Below are 23969 nucleotides of genomic sequence, written 5' to 3'. Positions count from 1 at the left end.
ACATTGTATCATGATTGCCTAGCAAAGGATTCGAACCACAAGAGAATGTATACATGGTGTTCCAAGATGGTCACATTCTCTCCAAAATATAGGTGTTTGCATGGTTTCCTTGAAATTATTTGTTGACAGCATACTTATTTATAGCGCCTCCTCTATGCACCCAGCTGTAGTCCAGACAGTGCCACCACTCTGTGAGGACCGCTAGTCTTTTCTTCGCTGATTGGAGCTTAGCTCAAGGGGATTCGTAGTACCTCTCTCCCACGTTTGAGCTACAGTAAGCAGCATCTCCAGCCTCACTTCCGTTTGATCCTTTCAATCATGGAGGAGAAGTGTTGTTTCTGTGCACGTAGTAAGAGTTTATCTTAACAAAGCTTCAGCTTCAGTATAGATTACATTAGGAAATCTAGGGCATTACATTAAAGAGCATAAAAAAGGATGTTTCTGCTTTGCTACATTCACCAACTTCTGGATGACTATTCCTTCCTACCTACCATGTGGTGTCTCCATTTATGAAGCTTGCTTTAAATGAAAGACCGGAAGTAAAGGTCCTGCACATAATGTTATCGAGCAGCACTGGTGTTAAAAACCATATTTTGCAGAGTGTGTGAACCAATGCAAAATGTTCACCTCACAAGAAATTATCAGATCTGTAATGCTAGTAAAAGAGTTGATTTTCATCAGGTACATTTTTTATTATTTTTCCTGGATAAGGTTATTTATCACATTCCATATGAATTGTTCGTTTAATATTTTTTTGGTTTTATTCAGGCCTTTATAACTTGCTTTTTCCTTCTTTTAATTCAAGCATTAGATGTGAGCACCAGTACAATATGCTTATTCACAGGTGTGTCCTGCTTTGTTACCATAGAGAAGATTTTAGGCATGTGAAGATCTCTTTGAATACATTTTTTACAATATTTTTAGGCAAATGAAATGTTATTTTGTGGACGAAAGCTGACCGCGCAAGAGGCATGTAGCAGAGGACTTGTTTCACAAGTATTTTGGCCAACCACATTCAGCCAAGAAGTGATGTTACGTGTCAAGGAAATGGCCTCCTGCAGTGCAGTGGTAAGTTTAGTCGTCTTTTTGGTCACATGCTAGCAAATCACAACTTTAGCATATAATTAACAAAGTTTTATATCTAAACCATCAGTTTAAAAAAAATGATTTTATTGTTTTATATTTTATCCTTGGAACAGTGAAATGCAATTTTACAGCAATCACACAATGACAAATTGAGCATCGTAAAGTTCTCACAAGTGTCACTGACTTAATAAAAGAACATGTGTGAGAAGGAGCCCATAGGAAATACAAGAAAAAAGAAAAACAGTACAGTACTCTGGGCCGACAATTCTCTATAAGGTATTCAATGACATTACATCTGGAAAACAAATGTATTTAAAGTACAGAATATTCAAACATATTTTGGATCCAATTTGCTTTCTCTACAGGCTTCCCAGGACATCTACGTTTTCTTCTAGCGTTGGGGCTGGGGTCAAAGGGGAAAAAAGGAAAAAACAAAGGGAGACAATAAGGAAGGGGGGAAACGCTGGGGCTATGAAAATGGCCCATTCTTCTTTCTTTTTGGCAGAGCACCTGGAGGTTTTAAGATTTAAGACCTGTTTTCGAGTTTGGCGGTCCGACCTTCCAAACACTGCAGCCACCAGGAGACCACAGTGCCAGCGGTCCTCAGACAGCGGTGTGGCTGCAGAGATTTTGCAGCTGTACTGATTATTTTTCCGTATGTATTAATGTCTGCGTTAGCATTTCGACTGCATATGTGTTGAAGGCACACATATGCATGATACATGTGGGAAAAAAACATCTAACCATTGCCAGAGCCAGGCCTGTATGTGGGTACTCCAGGCACTGGTTATATGGTACAAAAAGGACTCGCCTGCACATCGCTACAAACAATGTCATAATCCTTGGGGTGAAGATGCTGCTGTGAAGGGGGGGACCAGGAGAAAGAGATACACGTCAAACTCTGACTGAAACCACAGGAAGGGGGTTAATACGCACCCCAAATCCCACTGCTGGGGTCGGCTCATAGAAAAGTCAACTCGTAATGCGGACTGCAGTGGAACTCCCCTGTACCACGCTATGGCAGCTTCTTTTTCCCGACCACCACTTTTCCCTGACTCGGGCTGTCTGAGGTGTGTTAGTTGGGTCAGAGGTTCAGCCGCAGTCTTCCAAATTCAATCTACCCAACTAGAAATATGGCGCTTGTACCACCAAGCTCACGGCGTTCAGACTGCAGGTTTGACCAACCACCAAACTCATAGTAAGGACTTCAGTGTTTCCTTGCCTGGACACTGCACTGAAAAGTCTTCCACTTCAAAGTCTCAGTTCCTTGCACAGATACCGCAGGGGTGACAATGCTGCGTGATACACATGTTGATGGATTTATTGATTGCCAAGTAGAAGGAGATACATATTGGATGCACAAATAGCAAAGGACACCACCCAAACCAATTGCTTTTTTTTATACCTTCAAAGATCAGACCATGGCTGAATACTGTGTAGTAATGTTTATACTTGCAAACATTCCCAGCTCTGCTTAGCCTAGACTGAAGAGATCCTGTGGAATGCAGGAGTGTCATAGGTTGTACTGACATTAAGGGCTTGATTACGAGCTTCGTAGTCCTCCTGTAGCACCGGCACTGCTGCACTGCCAAGAGGACCGCCAAGCCCATGGTGTACCCAACGGCTGGATTTGCATTTGAATCCAGGGAGGGCAGGCTGGCAGTGCTGCAACGAGCTCATGTTGGTGGCTGTGTGAGGCTCATTGGAGAGCCTTAACAGCAGACTGCTGCAGTTAGAGTACCTGCAGCACATTCCTGCACACTGTGATATGCACCATTTTGTGCATGATGCACTATGCAGGAACAAGGGTGCAGTTCCAGGGCGGCACAACACTTGCCCCCTGACTGCACCACCAGGCCTAGAATCGGCAGGGGGCCCTGCATCTTGGCCATCCTTTTCATGGCGGGATCCCTGCCATGAAATAGGCCGTGAATATGCAAGTCGGAATATGCTCAGCAGTGCCGCATCAGCACTGCCAGCATATATCTGCCCCTATCCCTACTGTCACGGGATCCTGGTCCCAGTGGAGGTGATGGTCTGACGGCCACACTCCGAATACAGTGGGCGGACCCCAGGGTTGATGGTGGTCGTACTGCCACTGCGAATACGACAGTCCCAGGACGGCTGCACTAATAATGAGCCCCTAAGAATAGTGGCAACAGTCTGGCCTAGGCGTGTAGATGCTGCTCCTCATAGTGTTCATCGTTCATATTGAAGTCTGGTGCCTGACTAAAGTGTTCCTTTTCTACACCTGGGCATGTTCTGACTCCTCCCTATACAAGGTACATACCTCATTAATGCACACCCACTCAGGGATTGTGGAGGCGGAACCGGACAATTGCTACTTTTAGAAATAGGAAGACCTAGCCTGGCTGATGTATGTTATATGGGTCAGTGGGAAAGAGATGAGATCTTTTGCCTCGCCATAATCATTAAGCCCAATTCTGGCACATTTATCAGTCTACTGGTGACCTTTGGTAGCTGAATATAGTAAACGTGAAAATTAATGTGAAAAAAATGTTCCCTACCAAATTTTGGCCCATCGATTGAATCCGTACCAGTGCCACCAAACTAAAGGGCTGATCTCTGTCAAGCCTGTCAAATACAGCGTGAAAAAGGGAATCTCTTCTAACTAAATTAAATCTCCCTTCAATTTGCTTCTATGTAGAAGGTGCAGCTTTGTTCTGGCAGGGTGCCGAAGGCGAACTTGGCAAAAAAGGGCCCTAGAAATCAAGATCTTAAGATCCCCTGTCCACACTTGAAACAATGTTCTCCCTCAATAAAATATGTTGATCTAGGAGAAAATTATGAGTATTCTATTAGAACAGGAAAATGCTTACAGGGGCACTTTCAATATGCCCTGCCATCCTTGCCAGCAAGGAAATCAGAAATAGAACCGCGCTCACTGTTCAATCAGACCTAAGAAAAGGCCTAAAAATAGATTTCCTGGAAGAAAATTAAAAAAAAACGCCAGAGCAGCTGCGAGGCCTGGATTTGAAAGAGTAAGAACCATTCTCATTACGAAGATGTTAATGCCAGATCTAAGAAGTAACGAACAATAAGCTCACATCAACAATAAAAGTAATGTTGTGATCACTAATTTGCCAATGGATTACCTCAAATGAACACAAAAAACGCATAAAGGACAACATCTTGAGACATAAACTTTCACATCCCAAGAGTGTCATTGAAGGAGTGGACTATAAAGTGTTATGAAGTGATAAACCTTCAACAAACCCCCTCTTAAGAGATAAGACCGAAGAACAGAGCACTATAGCAAACTGAGAAGCAATGAGAGACATTTTAAAAGTGGTCTCATGATTTTAAAAATCACCCAGAGGAATTGTGTATAAGATGGCAGTAGACTAATATAGAAATACTTGACACTAAAAATGTAGTGCAGGGACACAGAGAAGCATACAAAGGAACAATTATTAAAAAGATCATTATTTCTCAGAATTCACAGGACAAACTCTTTCTGTATCCATAAAGATGAGTATATTCTAATAAATATATTGGACGTACCACAGCAGTGGCATTCAAATATGGGCGTGCACAAGGGCATAACTCCGTTCCCCTTAAATTGTGTGTTTAACTGCACTTTAAACTCACACAAAATATGTATTTTGTATTCCTGTTCTTGATTGGCATATTTATATAATTTGTGCCCTCATGGAAGTCTGCCAGCCAGAAGTGTTTTAAATAAAGGTGTCATCGAAAATGAAAGGGTACTACACGTTTGCCCTGCTTGAAACTCTCACCATAAACTAACTCAACACCTCCCCCCCCCCCACCCCAGTGCACTTCAGATCAACCTTAAGAGTTGGATCAAATTAGCTGTTCATATTCTTTACAAAGTAATTTCCAGCTAACTCTTTGTTTTTTACAGATATAAAGCAGGCACCGTTTACTAGTAAGATGACTTATGCTCCAGATCCTGCAGAACGTTGCTGGCCTTGACTATATATTCAGGTCTCAGCCAGTACACAGAGGAAAATAAGGAAATCAACTAAGGAACATAAAAAAAGAGAAAAAACAATACCTATCATAACAGTCAAACCATTTAGCATCAGGACAGTGTCAGGATCGTCTATAAACTTGTTTTCATGGTTAGGCATATATTAAGGTTGCCTCTGATTATTCACTGTTATTTCCGCGCCCGGGAATTAACAATACCATGGTTTCCAGTAAATCTGTGGCTGGGAAAATAATGTCGATAGTGACATTTTGGGAAATAACATGCAGAAATCAGTGCTGCTGCACTGATTGCTCCATTTTTCCCTCAGTTTTTCACTCAACTGTTCACAGACAAAACTTCTGTCCCTGTGACTCGAGTTACCAGCCCATCAGAAGTTACCTGCTGATTGTAAAGAGGCCTTATATCTATTTCCTTTATTTCTTTACATATATATTTTTTTATTTCCTTTAAGAACGTTACTACTTTTACACAGGTTATTTTTATTTTTTTGCTTTAGCTTAGTTCGTTATTTTATTTTTTATTTCTCAACCTCTTGAAGTACGTTCTCTATGTAATTTTGCCACATCATTGCTTTTCAAGTAAAGCATCACGCTCAGAAGGCTAGCAAATGGCACATTTTATGTTTATGATAAGAAGTTATTGTCTTCTTTGTACATGTGTAGCATCTGCTGATTTCGGTGGGATTTTTACTTAAGGTCTAACTACATTCCTGCCCATTTTCTTACTTGCATGTTAGGACAAAATATCATACTGGTGCCGTGATGGCCCACCTGTAGCACCTCTGTTTGTGTCCCCAACAGAAGAAGTATCAAGTTATTTCTGGGATTTACCTCCAGCAATGTTAACTTCAATATGTATTTAAATGAGAAACAGTTTTCTGTCTGTTTCTAGGAACAAAAAGGTACCATAAGGTAAGGTACCTGGAAGCCTTTAATAAAAGTCTGAGCAAAATAGTATATATGCCCTCAATTCCTCAGGTATTGTGGGCAGATAGTTCCCTAATAGCATAGAATATGATCAGGAAGATAATGACGCTGAAGGTGATGACAAAATTCATATGGATGACATGGGGTCTGTGATGGGCCACCTGTGGCAACTCTATGTGGCACCAACAGAATAAATAACAAGTTCCACTGCTTTCTGGAATATACATCTACCAATTTTAACCTCCCTACATTTATTGGTATGTTTCTTTGTACAATAAGGCAGCATAGGGGACGGCATATCAATGCCTTTGGCAAATATATGAGTAGAATACCACTCTCGCCCACAATACTACAGCTTTTGTGGCAGAAAGGACCAGAAAATATGGTGTGATATTGCCTCCATTTGCATGATCTTGAATGATAAGACATCAGAGGCAACTTTATTTTGCAAGAAGAAGAGATTTCTTTGATTGCAATTAACTATGCCCTGATTGACGTGAGTTAAAGATGACGGACCCTTTTGGTTCCTGATGGACTCCATAGAACAGTGACGTAAGTGCTTGGGTGTGGTTAATAGAATTCATGATGTAGAATGTTCAGTTAATGATTACCCCCTGAGAAATAAAGACATGTAATATCAAGCTTGGTATGTGGTGTAATCATTTACATTCTCTGTGGCTAGGGAGGACGCTACAATGGTGATGAGATAGGGGATTGGTAACCTGAAGTACTGACAGTGCTCTCCCAGAGAGTTTGCCGTGGTCCAGCAAACTGCTTGTGTGTGCCACATGCACCTCAGTGAAAGTGAAGATTTACAGTTAGCTTATGTGGAGTCAACAAAAACAAACACAAAAGCCTCTCCCTAACCATGTATTACTTGATAGGGCATAGATTTTAGATGTGCAAACAGTATCATTGTCCCACAGTTTGTATTTATGAAATTTATTTTTATTATTCTTATAGTATCAAAGGTTATCATTTTGTTAAAATAATCATGAATATATTATGTAAAAGTGACTGTCATTCTGAAAATTCGCACAACGAGACCCCAACATGGAATAATACACAAATTAAAAAAATAACAAAAATAAAGTACAAAATAACACCATACATCATACAGCATTCAATCATACCATGCACAACCCACCAAAACAAAAAACAATAAGAGAAACACAATGACTAATAAAAGACAAAGCTATTGTATAAACAATATACATGCACAATGGTGAATTACAATACACAGAGATACAATTATTTGAGACTGAAAACAGCGCCGATGCGCGTTTCGGAGTGGAACCTGTCTACCTGATCCTTCGTCAGGGGGCAACTGATACAGTAGAGATTTAGAATCACTATAAAAGAATATATAACAAACACTTAAAGAAAAGTGGAGAAGAATCGCCACAACCTTAATCTGGGCAACTGGTTAGGGACTAAGAGGCCGCTGACAAGAGCATACTGTAACGGAATGACTAATAATGCAAAAATGAGGCTAGACCTATAACAGACATTAAATACATACAGATAGTGATCCTAAACTGGATATACTGTAGGGTCATAAGTCAAGGGTCTAGATGACTGTGCATGGTTTAAAGGGTGACCCAACACGAGGTAAACTTACCCCTAAAGTTGTGTTGCCAGGAAACAAAATTTGGACACCACAAGGGGGCTTCTTCCTGTAGGTAGAAACGTGCCCAGCCTGGTCGAGGGCCTGAAGTTTAAGGAGCAAGCTTGAGGACCTGGTAGGTAAAGTGCATACACACCACGCTATAGATGGACTGATGAGATAAATGGACATGGAAAGAGGACCTATAAAGTACAAAAAGAAACTTAATATGTACTTACACGAAGGTACATAAAGAAGAGATGTGACAATTAGTATAGGCAATGCTACAGAGATTATCCTTGGCTGGTCTTTAAAAATATGAACTCGCCAAGAGCGACACAGGTAGCAAAATGGTGCGCTTTAGTGTTACGGCATGGTGAGTCTAACCATAAAGAGAAAACGGAGACATGAGGTAACTATAAAGTGAAACGCCCAGCCCCCAAACCAAAACCTGAGCAGACATCATAGGTCCAGGATCTCATACCTTGCTTAGTCTCACAAATCGCTTAAACCGAGGAACTCATCCTCCAAAGTACTCCACAGAGGCAGAGGACAGGAACCGTCCGTTTATAAAGCCACGGTACACAGCGCTAAATGAGAGGCATCTGAAAGATGTATGTCTAAAAGAAAGCATGGTGCCGGATTGAACTCTCGAACAGTGTGGAGAATCATGGGCGCCATGTTGAAAGTAAAAATAGAAACGGGTAACCAGGGGCCATGTTGGAATGGAGCTGCCGGGACCGTTGCAAAGCTGTAAAAACAGTATTAGATGAAAGGGTACTATAACCATGGTGTAAAAAACCAAGTAAGCGCCAACAGAATAGATGAGGCTGATTACTGGGAGGCTGAGGGAATCCAACACTATCAAAAATGATCACTATTCTAACTCGAAAAAAATAATAAATGAACCAAGAATCAAAATAACTACGTGTGTAAAAACAGAACTGGAAAGCCATGTGACAAAAAGGGCACTGAGATACCGGATAAGATCAGAAGAAATCACAACATGGCTCGGGCACCAGAAATACCTACATTACCCTTTGAACATGGACATAGTATCAAATAGATGACGTTGGCAGATCTACAGTTTGTCATTTCATTGAAAATTAATTTTCCTTTGTTCCATTGTAGCTCGGATGAAACTATAGCCGAGGTACATGCGTGACAATTGCCACATTTGTGTGTGCCACAGACGGGCAGACTACCTGTGATGGATTTCTGAAGAAATTGCTTAGAGGTGTCAAACTTAGATTTTACTAAGATATTGCCCAGATTTCTATTTCTACGAAATGCAAAAACTGGTCTTTGTAGTGGGTTGGAGTCTTCTCCAGAGTTAAGAATGTGCCATTGTGAGCACATGATTTGGCGCAGCTGATTATTAAAGTTCGAGTGGCGAGCGACACACACCAATTTGCGATCTTCGATGGTATTCTTGTCCTGTAATAGGGCATCTCGGTTGTAGTACTTTGCCCTCTTGTAGGCCTTGACCAGTCTGTGGGGGTATCCGCTATCAAGCAATTTGAGCATAAGTTGTTTGGCATGAAACTCAAAGTTTCTAAGGCTGGTACAGTTCCTGCGCAGTAGAAGAAAATGGCTAAATGTTATGCTACCTTTTTGACTGCGCGGGTGAAAACTCTGGTACTGGAGAAGAGTGTTTCTCGCAGTTCATATCGGATTGGCTGCATGCAAGAAACAATGTGAGTCGAAAAAAGATCGACTCATGAAGTCACAAAATTAATTTAGACACTGTCCTAAAATCACACAAAAGGTCACTGGCTGTACCATACCTTTTATCATAAGCTGTGGTGCATCGATAAACATCATGCCTGAGAAGTACAATGAACTCTCTCCAGTGCCCGTCTCACACCGTCCAATACTAAAGTGCATCTACTCCATTAGAAATTCAAGGTTCATTTGTAGCAACCATGAAGCACACAAAGACAATAGTACAAGCACAAATTTACATACTTCAAGGTACTTCTTGAAGTGCCTCTTTACTCAGTTTTATTACTGCTGCTGAAGTGGGACTGATATCTGTAAATTACATCATAAATGCTCCTCACAAAATAGTGAGTCCGCTTCCATTGTTGTTTCATGGATTTTTGCAAACTTAAGACAATGAAAGTGCAACTTCATATTAATGAGGACATTCATCCAGTTGCACAGCGACATCGTCAAATTGCATTTAATTTACAGGAAGCTGTTAAAAAAGAACTCGAGACATTACTAAAGCATGATATCATTGAGCTATATTCTGGTCGGACACCATGGATTTCGCCCATAGTGGAAGTGCCTGAAAAGGACAGTGGAAAGGCTGTATACATCTGTGTTGATATGCATCAAGCTAACAAGTCAATTGAAAGAGAACGTCATCCAGGCCCACACTTTGCCGATATAATTACCCAGCTGAATACTGCCAAAGTCATCTCTCACCTTGTTCTGAACAAAGGATACCATCAGTAGAAATTAGAAGAAGATTGCAGATACATTACTGTCTTTTCTACCCTTATTGGTTTGTTCAGATATAAGAGATTACATTTCGGTGTGCCATCAGCTGCAGAATTGTTTCAAGATGTCATTCTCCCCATAATACAGCCTATCACGCATACTTTCAATTAAGGTGATGATATACTGGTATTTCGGGCCACACAAAAGGAACATGATAAAGTTCTTACACAAGTGTGCTTTTTATTTGCGGTTGCAGGTCTCACTTTGAATGAATACAAGTGTGAGTTCCACAAAAGAGAACTCAAATTCTTTGGCCATATTTTCTCTGATGGGGGAATGACTCCTGATCCGGCTACAGTACAGGCTTTATCAGCCACCTATTCCCCACAGGTTGTTGCCATGATATGCCCTTTTTTGGCATGGGCAGCTACTGTTCTTGGTACATCATACTTTTGCCACAAAGAGTGCCCCATTAAGATACTTTATAAAAACGAAATGCTTCATTTCAATGGTCACATGAATGTGAACAAAGCTTCAAAAAAATCAAACGGGCAATAGGGAACACCATTGAAATGGCCTACTTTAGTCCAGAGCTTCATACAGAAATTGTTGTTGACACAAGCCCGGTAGGGTTGGACACAGTTGTTTCCCAACACAATGGACATCCAAATGCTAAAAAGGCATATTGTAACTTATGCTAGCAGAAGTTTGTCACAAACTGAATGCGCCTATTCACAACCTAAAAAAGAAAGCCTATTTGTGGTGTGGTCTTGTGAAAATTTTCCTGTGTTTCTATATGGAAAGCATTTCACTCTTGTCACAGACCATCAAGTATTGCTTACCATCTTTGGCAATCCTAAAGCCAAGATGCCACCTCGCATTGAGAGGTAGGGGTTGTGATTGCAAGAATACATTTGCTTCAACGTAAAGTCCACAACCCCTTCTGCTATATCAGTGGAACAAATAATTGCTGCCACAAGCACAGACAGGGATATGCTAATACTTAAAGACATTATTGCACATTAATCCTGAAAATAGCACACTCTGCCTCTTACAAATAACAGTAAATATCAAACGTTCAAAAATGTGAAATATGAACTTTCATTAACCCAAGAAAGTATTGTCTTTCAAGGTTGGAGACTTGTCATACCGGAGAGTCTGAGACAGCAAGTTGTTTAAGTGGCACATGAGGGACATAGTGGAATTGTTGCCACAAAGTGAGCTCTGTGAGACTGAGTTTTGTTTCCTCATCTTGATGAAAGAGTTGAAAGGGAATTTAAGGCCTGTCATTTGTGCAGTTGTTTCCCCCAAAATAACCCAGGTACAATTGAACGTGTCTGATCTTCCAAAACGTATGGAAGAAAATTGCTGTTGACTTCTTCGGGCCCCTTGACAATGGACTTCATTTAATGGTAATCATAGATAAGTATTCTTGTTTTCCCTTGGTAGGAGACCTCTCGTCAATCAATCACGAAAAGGTCATTGAGAGGCTAGATGGTATTTTTCTGACATGGGGTGTTCCTTCAGTTCTGATGTCTGACAATGGCCCACCTTTGAAGAGAAGAGAATTCAAAGATTTTGTTACTCATTTGAATGTTAAACATTAGAAAAGCACACCTCTTTGGCCCCAAGCAAACAGCATTGTTGAGAGTTTTTTTTAACTGTTATGAAAAAGACTCTTCAGCATGGTCCACTCGAAAAGCTTAAAATCAAATCAGCTCTACATACGGCTCTTAATGCCTATCTGTCTACTCCCCATTCAACTACAGGTGAAAGTCCCACTACGCTGATGTTTGGGAGCCTTGAAGACCAAGTTGCCACAATGGACAACAACAAGGTTGATTCATAACATTGGATTTCGTCCAATAGAATCATATCACAAACACAAAATGAAGTCCTATGCAGACAAACACCGATGTGCTGTCCCACTGAGGGTTGTGACCAGTAGAGGACACATGGTGACCGTTCACCATCCTGGAAAGTCCATTACGCGACATTCTTCACATTTCAAGCATATTCCTCGACATTCGCAACTCCAGATGTTATAAGTGGGACTTCTTCAACTGAGATTTTGGAGAGCCCAACCACTGTACCTGTGTCTCAGTCGGAACATCGCAAAAAAAAATGATGGTCAGTGTGTTGAAACTTTTCAAACCATCACCCCCAGTCACAGATCTGGGTTTAATCCATTGTTTGCTTGCCACGTCGCCCCAGTTTGGACCCAACCATATGCATATCAGCTTTGACTCTGCTCCCCATGGGAACAGTCCAACCCGAACTGCCAAACCAGGTCTTCCCTTGACTGGAAACAAGCATCCTGGGACCGGTTTCGGGGTATCATCCCTCATCAGCTAGGTATCCTGAATCTAGTGGTGCAGAGAGCAAGGAACTAACGTCCGGGCACACTCTTAGCCACTTAGGGCGCATATATAGCAGCATTACAGTGCCAGTCATGGACACATCTTTTGTTTCTCCGCAGCTTCACATGACAAGATCTGGACGATTGATTCGAGCACCAAAATAATTTATTGAAGAGTTATGATGTATATATGTATTATTTGTACTTGTATTTAACAAAGGGGGTGATGTAGTGTCTTGCGAGTTAGAGATGATGGGACTCTATTGGGTCCTGATGGACTCCGTTGTAGTGTAGTTCCTATAGTCCCAATAGGCTCTGCGCATTGGAATAATATATCCTATAGATGTGACGTAGTACTTAAGTCAATAGGTCTCTATCGAATATTCTAAACTTAATAGTGAGTGCCAGCTAGCTCAGAGGTCACTACAAACTTTCTCGAATACACAAGAAGGGATTAGTTTCTGACAACCACATAAACATGACAACTTTGTTTCCCCAAGAATAAGAACATATCTCTGAGTCGTCGAAACAATAGATAACTATTTTACTCGGTCAATCGTGCATGCTTCGTTTCTACAGAGTTGCAGAGAACAAGTGAGACGGGCATTTTCAATGAAAAGGTTTATTGAACAGTCTTCTTTCTCATGCAAGAGAGATAAACTGTTACAATCGTTAGGCAGAATGCAAAGTATAATGTGTACAGCATGAACAGTACTATGAAATAATACTGTAAGAGCATTGTATGGTTTCTAAGCCATATAAAAATACATACATAAATAACATAGACTAAAATACTCAACTGGTGTTTCTAAAATACGCCTACCCCAATGTACCTAACCTAGGTCTAGTACGTGGGAAGAAGTAAGTATGGTCTTTTGCATAGGTTTAGATCTGACAAGAATCTTCCAAAGGTTTCTCTAGGTTCTAATCAGCTCCATACCTTTTTAGAATGAAGGAGGTCTGGTATCTCTGTCTCGGGACTGGATTTTCCAACACCCCGCAAGGGGAGTCAAAAACACTGGAGCTGGATTCTCGGCAGAGGAGGGCAGCTCCCTGATCAGTGTGTCAGCTGGAGAGTCGGCTTCCTTCGGCTCTTGCTGTAGCAAGCTGCGTCGGGCAAGTAGGTCTTCGAACTGCTCTGAACCACCGTGCTTTGCCATAGCAAGTGAAGGTATATTTATACCTTGAAGGTGTTTAGGAATGCCATGTTTGACGTAAAGTCGAGCATATGAACGTCATGAATGAACCCCTGGGGAATAGATGTTCATTGTGAAGTAACTGAGTTCTTGGAGAAATCAATATTCAAGCAAGGGGAAGTCCCTAACGGCTTAAGCTGGTTTTCCAAGAAATCATTGTTACGTTTGGTGAACGGATGGAAGTAGCCATGCCTGTGTTTGGGTAGCATGGTTTATGCCTAAATAAGGGCTTTATTTCTATGCTTATATAAGGGCAATGAGGATTGTACCTATATAAGGGCATGATTCGGGAAAATCCATTCGGAATCTGAAACGTCACACAGCACCATAGAACAGTGGCGTAAGTGTTCGGGTGTGGTTTACAGAATCATGAGGTAGAATGTTCAGTTAATGATTACACACTGAGAAATAAAGACTTGTTTAACCAAGCTCCATATATAGCATAATCATTTACATGCTCTGTGGCTGGGGAGTATGCTACACTGGACACAACTGTGATGCTGAGGAGACAAAGGTAGCTTCAGAGCACTTCTTTTCGAGTGTGCATGCAAATATGTTAGACATGTCATTTTCCAGACAGCCCTCTTTGGCAAACCTGCAGATGTTAAACAACTAATACTAAAGGCTGATAACTTGTCATCAAAGTCATCCATGTTGTATTGAGCAAAAATGAACTTCTTAAAAGGAAACCGAAGACTGTAGACTACTTATTGAGTGCCATACCATTACTATCATTGACACTCTTTTATCCAACTTTCATATCAACAATGATGTAGCCACCAGTGCTTTCAACCAAACTGTCAGTGCACATGGCCAGCTAGTAATCATAGAGGGTTCTCTTAATTTATGAATCAGGAATATACCAAGCCTGCGTGGCAGAGGACAGAATGTCTGAGAAGCTGAAAGCTTGGAAGAGGAAAACACTAGAAAAAGAGGCATTATACTCTTTAATCTCATGCCGACAAAATAAGTTCAGAACACAAGCTTACTCTATTCATAATGTAGAAAGGCAGTGTATCATATCATTATAAATGCATTCAAAACAGCCCTGTGTCCACAAAAATACATTCTGATGCAGAAATGAGTTTTACTGGGGTAAGTATCTACACCCTCTATTTTCTAAACGTCACCAAATCCTACCATATTTGCCGTTTCTGGCAAACTCAGGTTTAAATATTCATCAATAATAGTTAATCTTCCATTCACCTCATCTGCAGGGAATTGTTCACTTACCCATTAGCAATGAAGCCTCTCCCCTACCTGAGAACTCATTACCCTACTACCTAAAGTCAAAGGTCAATCAGTTGGAATAAATTCCATGGTAGGGATCAACTTTTTCCTTATAGTCTGGAAATACTTTTTGCTATCATGCCTACAAAAGAAGTAAACACAAGTTACAAGCTGCTTCATTCATAAACCCCTCTCTACTATTATTCGTAGACAAAGTGGTTCTAAAGATTAATCCTAGATTACTTCCAAAGGTCCCTACTGATTCTCATCTAAATGGTCTTCCATCTATAAACAATTTCCAGGAAAGGGGATGCTACATTATATGGATATCCTTGGATAGTTAGGTTTTACACAAACATTGCCAGATCAGTTCTCAAATCCAAACAAATATTTGCATAATCATGCAACGTCTACCAAGGACAGTTGGTGCCCAAGCAAGGTATAGCAAGTTTGATTGCAGCCTAGAACAAATTCTGAAACAAAAAGGCTGGAAATCAACTGTCATGAAAAATTATGGTGCATTGTAAGAGATGGATGGGCGGCAACCCGAACTCTTTTCTGTGGAGGTCCTGTCCTGGACATTTACAAGGCAGTGAGAAGGGAGTCTTGCCACACCTTCACAAAACACTTTTGCCTGGATCAACAAGCCAGAAGGAAATGCAGGGTAGGAGAGGAAGTCTTCACAAACCTCTTTAGTAAGGTAATCATAGTTATGTGTATATACATACATACTCATGAATTAAAAGTTTACCTGATATTTACAGACTGACAATGGGAAATGATTGAAACAGGTGAATCCATGAAAGTTACCAAGGGTGACAAGCTGTAGTTATCAGTAAGCAAATATTCAAATGGTACACCAAATGTGCAATATTGAACGATGTTCATATCGTACATTTAGAAGAGGGGCTGTATTTATTGGAACTAGTCACCAATGCCCATTAATAAAAACCTGTACAGTGCCATTTCCTTTGAGTCAGTCCACAATACATAAAACAAATTTAAGTATTGTTTTTACACAATGTGCAAAATCAGAATCTTCAGTTTCCCATTAGGGAAGTAACATGCCGGGTCTGTGTGGGATTGGCGTTTCAGAATTAGAAGACCTGTCACGTATTTTTCTCCTTCTTATTTTTGGTTTCTAACCTAGATATGCTTCAGCTAGTTCAATGTAATATAGTGGTTCAGTTTACTGTCTTGAGGGTAACAGAAGCTAGTAGTCCGAATGAGCCACAAAACCTCTGCGAGTGCTGGGGTGATCCTTTTTGAATTTGAGAGACCTTTAATCAAATGAGCTGCTAGACACTATTGGCGGTGGTACTGAAATGAGGTTCACGGAGAAGGGAAGTATTTGAAGCATAGGGAAAGTTGTTGTCAAATGATTTATTGTGTGTATTCTGCGATCTGATGCTGAGGTGCTTGTCTTTGGGGTAGCCTATACATTGCTACAATCAGTGGCTTGTGGGTGAGGACATCAAGAACCATTAGTGGGAAAAAAAAATCCTGGTATTGTTTGCAATCACTAGTCACAGATGTAAATTCTACATTCTGAGGTTTGTGTTTGTTTAAGGTCTTTGACATTGTGCGTTGGCATTTCCTCACATCCATGAGAGTGTTAATTTTGTTGACCAAATAATGTGGAGAGGGTTTTTGTATAATGATTGACCCCCACAGATATTAATTCCTTGCCCCATGGAGAAGCAGCTCTCTAGAAAAAGCGATTCATAGGGCTGCATGAGAGTGCTCATTATTTTACTCGGTGTGTCAAAGATAAGCTGGTGTAATTTTTCACTCATCAGTGTAATGTTTTGAAATTCATGTTTCATTCTTTCTTTCACTTATAAGAGTTTGTACAATATATATTCACATTTTCATTTCTGGCATTTAATAAGTGTTGAATGTCTCAGACAAAATTTAAATGTTTAAAACATTTATTTTTTAAATTTGTTAATCTTGACAAAATGATTAAGCCAGGTCAAATGATTATATACATAGGCCCTTAGTCTGCTCAAATAAATAGCAGCATGTTTAAAACTGCAGCCAGGTTCTTTTTGTCTATTTAAAACTTTAGTACGTCTACCTGGCTGCCTGTAAGGACGAAATCCCCCATTAGATACTTAAATCATGACAAGGCAGTCCTTCAAGTAGTCAACGTCATACACAGTGAGCTTCAAGTACAGGGTGAGTTGTCTATGTAAAGATGAATCTTGATGTTTCCACAATGAAATTCGTGGTCAAAAGAATGGTTAACTGAAGACCGTCTGTGGCTCACTATGTACAAACCAAGGATAAACATAGAAACAAGGTCTTATTCATTAGGAGGTCTCTTTGGGGTTCATGCAGATGTAGGGGTAGAAGGCAAAATGTTGGAAGCTTGAGGACTACTACAGGAAATGGACATGGAGATGACCATATGAACCAGCTGGCATCTTCTCTTAAGTTAAGATGGGAACCACTGTAGGAGGATGCCATCATAGCCATTCATGAAGATATTGTGTAGGCCAGTGCTTGATAGTATCAAGTGCTGAGGAGAAGTTTCGCAATCTGAGGAGGTAGATGTCAGCATTGTTTTTTTTTTTTTTTTTTTTTTTAAAACCTTTATTGTACAGAGAAGGCTCACAAATACGGGCCTACAACCCAGCGGGCCGGCCACCACAAAGAAGAAACAGAGTCAACAGCACCGAAACGCATACAGAATATCACAACAAAGCATACAGGAAATAAGGGCTAAAAGCCATATAGCAACCAGCAGGGGCAGGATACGTGAAGGTTGATTTTCTAATATAGAAACGGGAATGACAGAATAATAACAGGTAGGAAGTCTCGGAGGGCCGGGGTGGGCCGCGAACAAGCCACGTTGGAAGATACAGGATAACGCAATAATGACAAACACATATCGATAAAGGCAGAATAGGAGTCCCGCCAGAAAAACAGTGGCAACCGCCGTGCAGCGCCCACCCACCACAACAAGAACATATCATATCAAACAGAATCGAAAAAAGCTTATCAAATAAAGCCCTCCGTCACACAACCCAAAGAATAAGGAAAAAAAAAACCCCACGAGAGGGGGAGGAAGGAAAGAAAGAGAGGAAGAAGGGGACAAAAGGGGAAAGGAAGAACGCCACCTCAAGCACGCGCCCCATGGCAAACGAGATCGGGAACCACAAATCGGTATACAGAACCAGTAGTAACCGGAGCAAAATTACGTAGTGAGCCCAAGTCACAGTAAGACCAAACGGTTAGTGCAACAAAAATAACCCACCCAGGGGGACATATGCTGAGACCGCGCCCCGAAAAAGAGGACACACAAGAGCCATAGAACCATGAGTAAGAAAATGAGGGGAGAAAAACCCCAAAGAAATGACAGACCCCCCCCCCCCACCCCACAAGCCCACCCTGCACCCCTGCAGAAGGCTATGGCCTACCCCCCAGCAGCGTGCCTGTCGCCCTAATCAGAACCCGAAATATAGAAGAACTAAAGCAAGATTGAACCATAAAGACAAAAAAGGGGAAAAGGAGGAACAAGGGAGGAAAGAACACGGGAGAGGGCCATAAAACAGAATCATATGCTCCCACCCTCCCGTCCGAAACAGCAGTGCCCACGGGAAGACAAAGATTCTAAGGACACATTACAGGAATACGACAAGAATCCGACAAGGTCATACCGTCACCAGCCGCTCATCCAACCATTACAAAACACCAGTCCGCAAAGGCAAGATCGTCTCATCCCTGTCCTTGTTTTTCCAAATCTGTGGCAGTCCGCCTCACGAAGAACCAGACCATGAGGAACAGGAGGCAGAGAACAGGGAGGTCAAACTTCAATCCGCAGAAGATGTTTCGTGTACCACTTGGATGATCTGGAACAGTCAGAAACCATTGTACACAATGCAGGCACAGTTCCGAAGATGATCTGAGGAAAGCCGACCCAACGGAGTTAGCACAGGATCTACGGTCGGCCATTCGAGGAGATGAAGCACAGGAAGAACCATTGCGTCCAGTCCGGACAGGACCCGGCCTACCGACCCACAGCCCAGGAGAGGACACATCACGATGGAGGGCAGCGGAACTCCGCATATCCGCAGAAACGGCAGCCACCGGGTCCATAATTTCCAGGATAGTTCCAGCCGCACCCAGTAGCGACGTAGCCGCACACGCCAGGGGGGGCTCAAACGGCCCAGCGAAACAAGCCTCCTCCAGGTTATCAGCGGGTGCGGCCACCGGAGCACCCCAGGAGCGCAGGGCGGCGAGGACGTCGGCAAGTGTAGGAACACCTTTACAGTATCCGGCTTCTGTGCCACATCGTGGACCACCGCCGCCCATCTCGGTCCGGCTGAGATATACAGTGTCGGCCGCCATTTTGGAAGCCCGGCGGGGTCGCAGCGATCCTCGACCCCGGCCCGGGCCGCAGCAGGGCAAACAGAATTCAGCCAACCATCAGCAGAGGCACTTCCAGAGCAAGAAGGGGGGCCACCAGAAGGAGGATCGCAGGCCCCCCAATGCCACCGGCCCCCTTCTCCGAGTCCGGGCGGAGGCACTCAAAATGGCCGGACCGGAGAACAAAGGGGGGGGACAAGCCACATCTACGGTCAGCCCCGTCAACGGAAGGCAGCGCCTCCACCTCAGGCCGCGGGACCGTCTGATCAGGCCAGAAAGCCGCAACCGGCCTATCTGCACAACCGCCTCGTCGGCCGAGCCCTCTGCGCCATCAAAGGCCGGCCATAGCGTAGCGCCCCGTCCGGGCGCCGCTGAGGAGACTCAGGCCAGTCCGCTCCAAAGGCCCCGAAGCAAGCGAAGGCACAGCTCCGGAACCACGGCACCCAGAGACAACCGGAACAGACGGTAAGTGCCTAGAGATCGCCGCAGATCCACAGCGTAGCAGAAATTGTCTTCCCGGGGCAGGATAAAGGCAGGATTTATGTTTCGAACAGGAAAGTAGACGGAGCCGAGCTAAAGCGCGGCCATCTCGGACGCGAGCTTGGCTCCTCCCCCCAGCATTGTTAATTATATGAAGTACTCACTTGCCACTTACAAGGTTATTGTCTTTCTGCTCCTGAGGTTCTTTAATTTTGACTCCATCTTACATTTGTCATCAATTTGTGTTGCCTTTACACAGGCTGCTCTATTCATGAAGTGTCTCTGCCCTTTGGACTGCAATGTGTTGAAAACCCCCCTCTGTCCTTGCTTTGAAAGCAATCTCAGACACCATCTGGCCTAACTGCATACAGACATGTTCTGCCATTACTGATTGACCTATAGGTGCTGTAGTTTATTGACTTATGGGTTGGGCAGAAATACACTTAAGGGGGACGTTCTGGTTATATGATGCTTTTTTTAGTGTTCTCCTATTGGCTAATATTTTGCAGATCTTGTATGTCCATATTAGGTATTTTGCATGCTTGCAGAAGCTAGGACTGCCCCTTTCTTTTATGCTGAGTTTGTAACCCTAAGCATATAAAAGGCCTCTGTGTTTTGTGCTCTTTAGACTGCCTCATTCAGTTGCCAAGGCTTCTGTGCGACGTAGTCTTACTTAATTAAGTTTAATAAAGATGTCTTTTCATATTTCAGCTTCTGTGCCAAGTTCTTTGTATTAGTGAGACCCCTGAGAATGAAGATTACAGTTCTTCACTCCAACGTGACCTGAAGCTAGACTGAAAATTGTGAACAATTGCAGCTGCAGGAGATCATACTTAACACAGCAGAATAACAGAGGCCTGGTAGTTGCAAGGTGTGAACATATTAGAAAGCCTAAGACCCAGCTCTATTGTGACAAGTAAAGTCTGGTATGGGGCCGGGAAATGGGCTTGAGAACAGGTCAAAGCAAGGGTGAAAATGGAAAGAAATTAATAGCAAGGAGAGATACAGAATCAGGCTAGAGAAAGAGAAGGTGGAGTTCAGGCAAGACTAGTACGAGGAGGTGAGTAACTCCTGCAATATTGAAGAGTAGAAATGGAAATGTAGAATAAGTGCATGAGATCCAAAGAGACTGATGACATAAAATGAGATGATGAAAGTGAAAGCAACTGTTCAGGCAGATACCTTATAAAACAAAGTGTTAAATGTTTTTTTAAATACTAATACAATAAAAGCAGAGCAGTAGATGAAACAGTGGGGCAGTGGAAGAACAACAAAATGAACAGGCAGTATTTGTATTAAAACATGGCTGAAATCCATCAAGGCAGCAATGTAGCTGCACATTTGTAATAGAAATCATCAGCTTTTTGGATCATGTACGTTGTGTTAGGTTACACTGATGGAAAGAGAATAGGTGTATGGTTTGTAATATTACTGAAAGGCAATGTTGTTTGAAACCTGTGATCAGTCAACAGTTTCATATTTTTTTTAAAGTAGACACGCAATTATCACCTGCTTAGCTTGAACTTTTATGGGTAATATTTTACGGCATTGCTTCATTAAAGTTTTTTGTTGCCATTTTCATAGCGTAAAATGTGCAGTTATGCCAGAGTTCGTACCAACTTCAATAACATCTCCTACTATTCCACACTGATCTCTACATTTGTCCCTTTCATCATATGGTCTAGTGAAAAAAATAGAATTATGTATTGGTGCCCTTAAGGTAAGCCTCAAGATATCAAAGGTAATAGGAGGAAAAAAGGTGTAGTTCAAGAATCAGATGTTGCCTCATGAAAAGGATGCCAACACTGTAGCAATGAAACCTGCAGGAGCCACCTCAATGATTTGCCTTGCTTTATATTTAGGCAGTGAAAAGGAGTAATGAGGTTGTGTCTAGATTTAGATTTTAAATTGTTGAATCTACAATGGAATATGCAGTTAGATTTACCTATTGTGAGTGGTTTGCATCAACAATGTTGTGCTCCTGTTATTTGTTTTTATCCTCCATTATTGTCTAATATACAATTATGATGTGTATATTTAACACTTCCCATAGTGCTGGATCTTGCTTTTTGTTCAAATCTTATATATTGTTTCCTGAGAATGTTAAGGTAGGACTTTGTGCTATCATATTTACAATGTACTACATTGTGCTTGTGCTGTTTTACCCTGGAAGGGGACTAGTATGTGATGATATTTGCAAGCCTCAGGTGCAAACCTGGCCAACTGTGGTCGATTTTACCTAACCTGCAAGACATGTTTGTGTCCTTGCTCACCAAGATTACAACTTTCATAGTGTAGAATGCCAATACTTTTGCAAATGTAAAATGGCAGCTATGGTTGCTCTTTATTTTATTTTATGTCACACCGCGAGTTTAAGACTCATGTATAACAGCAGTTGTTTCTGACTTGCTATTGGGCACAACATGAAGATGGAATAAGGCAAACTGAAAAGACAACCACCTCAGAATGATTTTTAAGCTGCAATTAGTGCTGCTTTTTATGTTGCTTTGATAAACCGCATTGGCCAGTTGGAGAGTTTAGGCCACCCAATTCATACCCATGCCTAATTGTAGATCTGGGCTATTTCTACATTTGAAAATGATGAAGTGGAGATTTTACACTGAAACCATATTATCTTGGTAAGAGGAGTGAATGCCCCATCCAGCCCCATCACAATGCAGAATTGTTCAATAAGGCACAGTGGGACTCCTCAAGGAGGGCTAGCTCGTACTGCTTTACCTCAGAAGTAGAAGTATCGCACCATAACTTCACCTGTCAAGCAAGATAACTAGTATGGGTCCCATAACATTTCTTCTAAGCAACAAGAGTTTGTCAGATGCACTCAGAAGAAGTCAGCATTCATTGAGTGTAGGGCTGGGATGATGGTGGAGCATATTCCCTGGAACAGTCCGGATAAAAGCTCAGAGATTCAGCAGCCCAGGACATAGCAGTACTAAATCTATTGATACCCTTCTTCCAATGAAAAATGACCAACCACCATTTCCTGTTAAAATAACATGCACCCACCATTAGTGCTCCAATTCATCAATTCATCATTTCTTTCATGTTCATACAAACTGTAATGTGAATCTCAGAGCAACTAAAGAGAAAAGATGTATTACTTAAAGCAACTAGTAGGGAATGATATTGCTAGGATTCCATACACCCATTTCAATTTTTTGTGCTGTTGCATGACTGTCGCATTGGTTTGACCTCCCCCAAGGGCTGTACTTTGACCACCCCCAAGGGCTGTACTTTGACCACCCCCAAGGGCTGTACTATGGCCTCTTAGGCTTCTGCTGCACTGGGCCAAACGTTCTTTGAGTTACAGTCAATGTGAGTTTATACTGGCACAAGCCAAGTCTGTTGGCGATTATCTGGGAATATATTTATTTTAAAAGTGCACCCCTACTTGTGATTATGCGCGTATGTGTTCAAACTCCTCTACCAGAGAATACAATCATTTAAAGGAATCCAAGAGAATGATACTCATTCTTCCTCCATTTTCTCAACCTACAAATTGAGAGAGAGTTTAAAGTTTATTGGGTCAAATGTCTATAAAACATGCTCAAATAATACAGCAAAATAAAACTATAAAACCACAACCTGTAAAAATCACCCTCAGTCTTCCTAAAATGCAACTAGTTAAAAATATGTGTTTCCATCTCATTATGAGTAAAAAGCATGCAAGTCCTATGGCTACATCAAAAAGTTGATATTTGACAAAGGCGCTTTACCTTCCTGCCTGGACCGGGTCTTCTGTTGAATAAACAGCGGTTTTGAAATTTTAATATGAGTCAATTTCAAAAACAAACAATCGATCAAGAAGTGGCAGATAGTCCACTTCTTTTTTTAACGAATGTCGACATACCTCATTGTGCGCTAACCAGCATTGCTACTGCTTTAGCTTTTACTGGGCCCAACTATCTTGAACTAATGTTACATCTATGTATATCTTTAACCTCTCTCTAACTATTGCACTCTCTTACTCCTCCGATGGATCTTGTTCTGTGCTGAAAGGGACTGTATATGCGGAGGTTGCACAATTGCCCATTGAGTACCAGGAATAGGATTGTTTTTATCTTAAAACTCAATTTTATTACAGTCAAAAAATGACTCCCAGATAACTATAAGTTATTTGAAACCAAATGATTTAGCCGCAATGAGTGATGAGGCAGACTCAGTAGAATCAGTTAATATTCAATGTTTAGTTAGTCATTTATAGGTAAAGAACATTAGCATTAAAATAAGATAGCATACAGCTCTGAATATTAAATTATTAACA

The 23969-nt window shown here is 41.7% G+C and overlaps 1 protein-coding gene across 1 annotated transcript in view; it reads left to right on the top strand.

Moving 5' to 3' along the window:
- The window catches only part of LOC144798478 (chromodomain Y-like protein 2), a 593287-nt gene that overhangs the window by 524531 nt on the left and 44787 nt on the right, over positions 1-23969 (top strand). Inside the window, exon 6 of the mRNA XM_078669376.1 lies at positions 925-1068. Within this exon, the coding sequence (XP_078525502.1) occupies positions 925-1068 (144 nt within the window). The remainder of the gene's footprint in view (positions 1-924; positions 1069-23969) is intronic.

Source organism: Lissotriton helveticus, chromosome 12, assembly GCF_964261635.1.
Source record: "Lissotriton helveticus chromosome 12, aLisHel1.1, whole genome shotgun sequence".
Classification (NCBI taxonomy): Eukaryota; Metazoa; Chordata; class Amphibia; order Caudata; family Salamandridae; genus Lissotriton; species Lissotriton helveticus.
The sequence above is the reverse complement of the archived record's forward strand: the minus strand, read 5'-3'. Positions and strand labels throughout refer to the sequence as shown.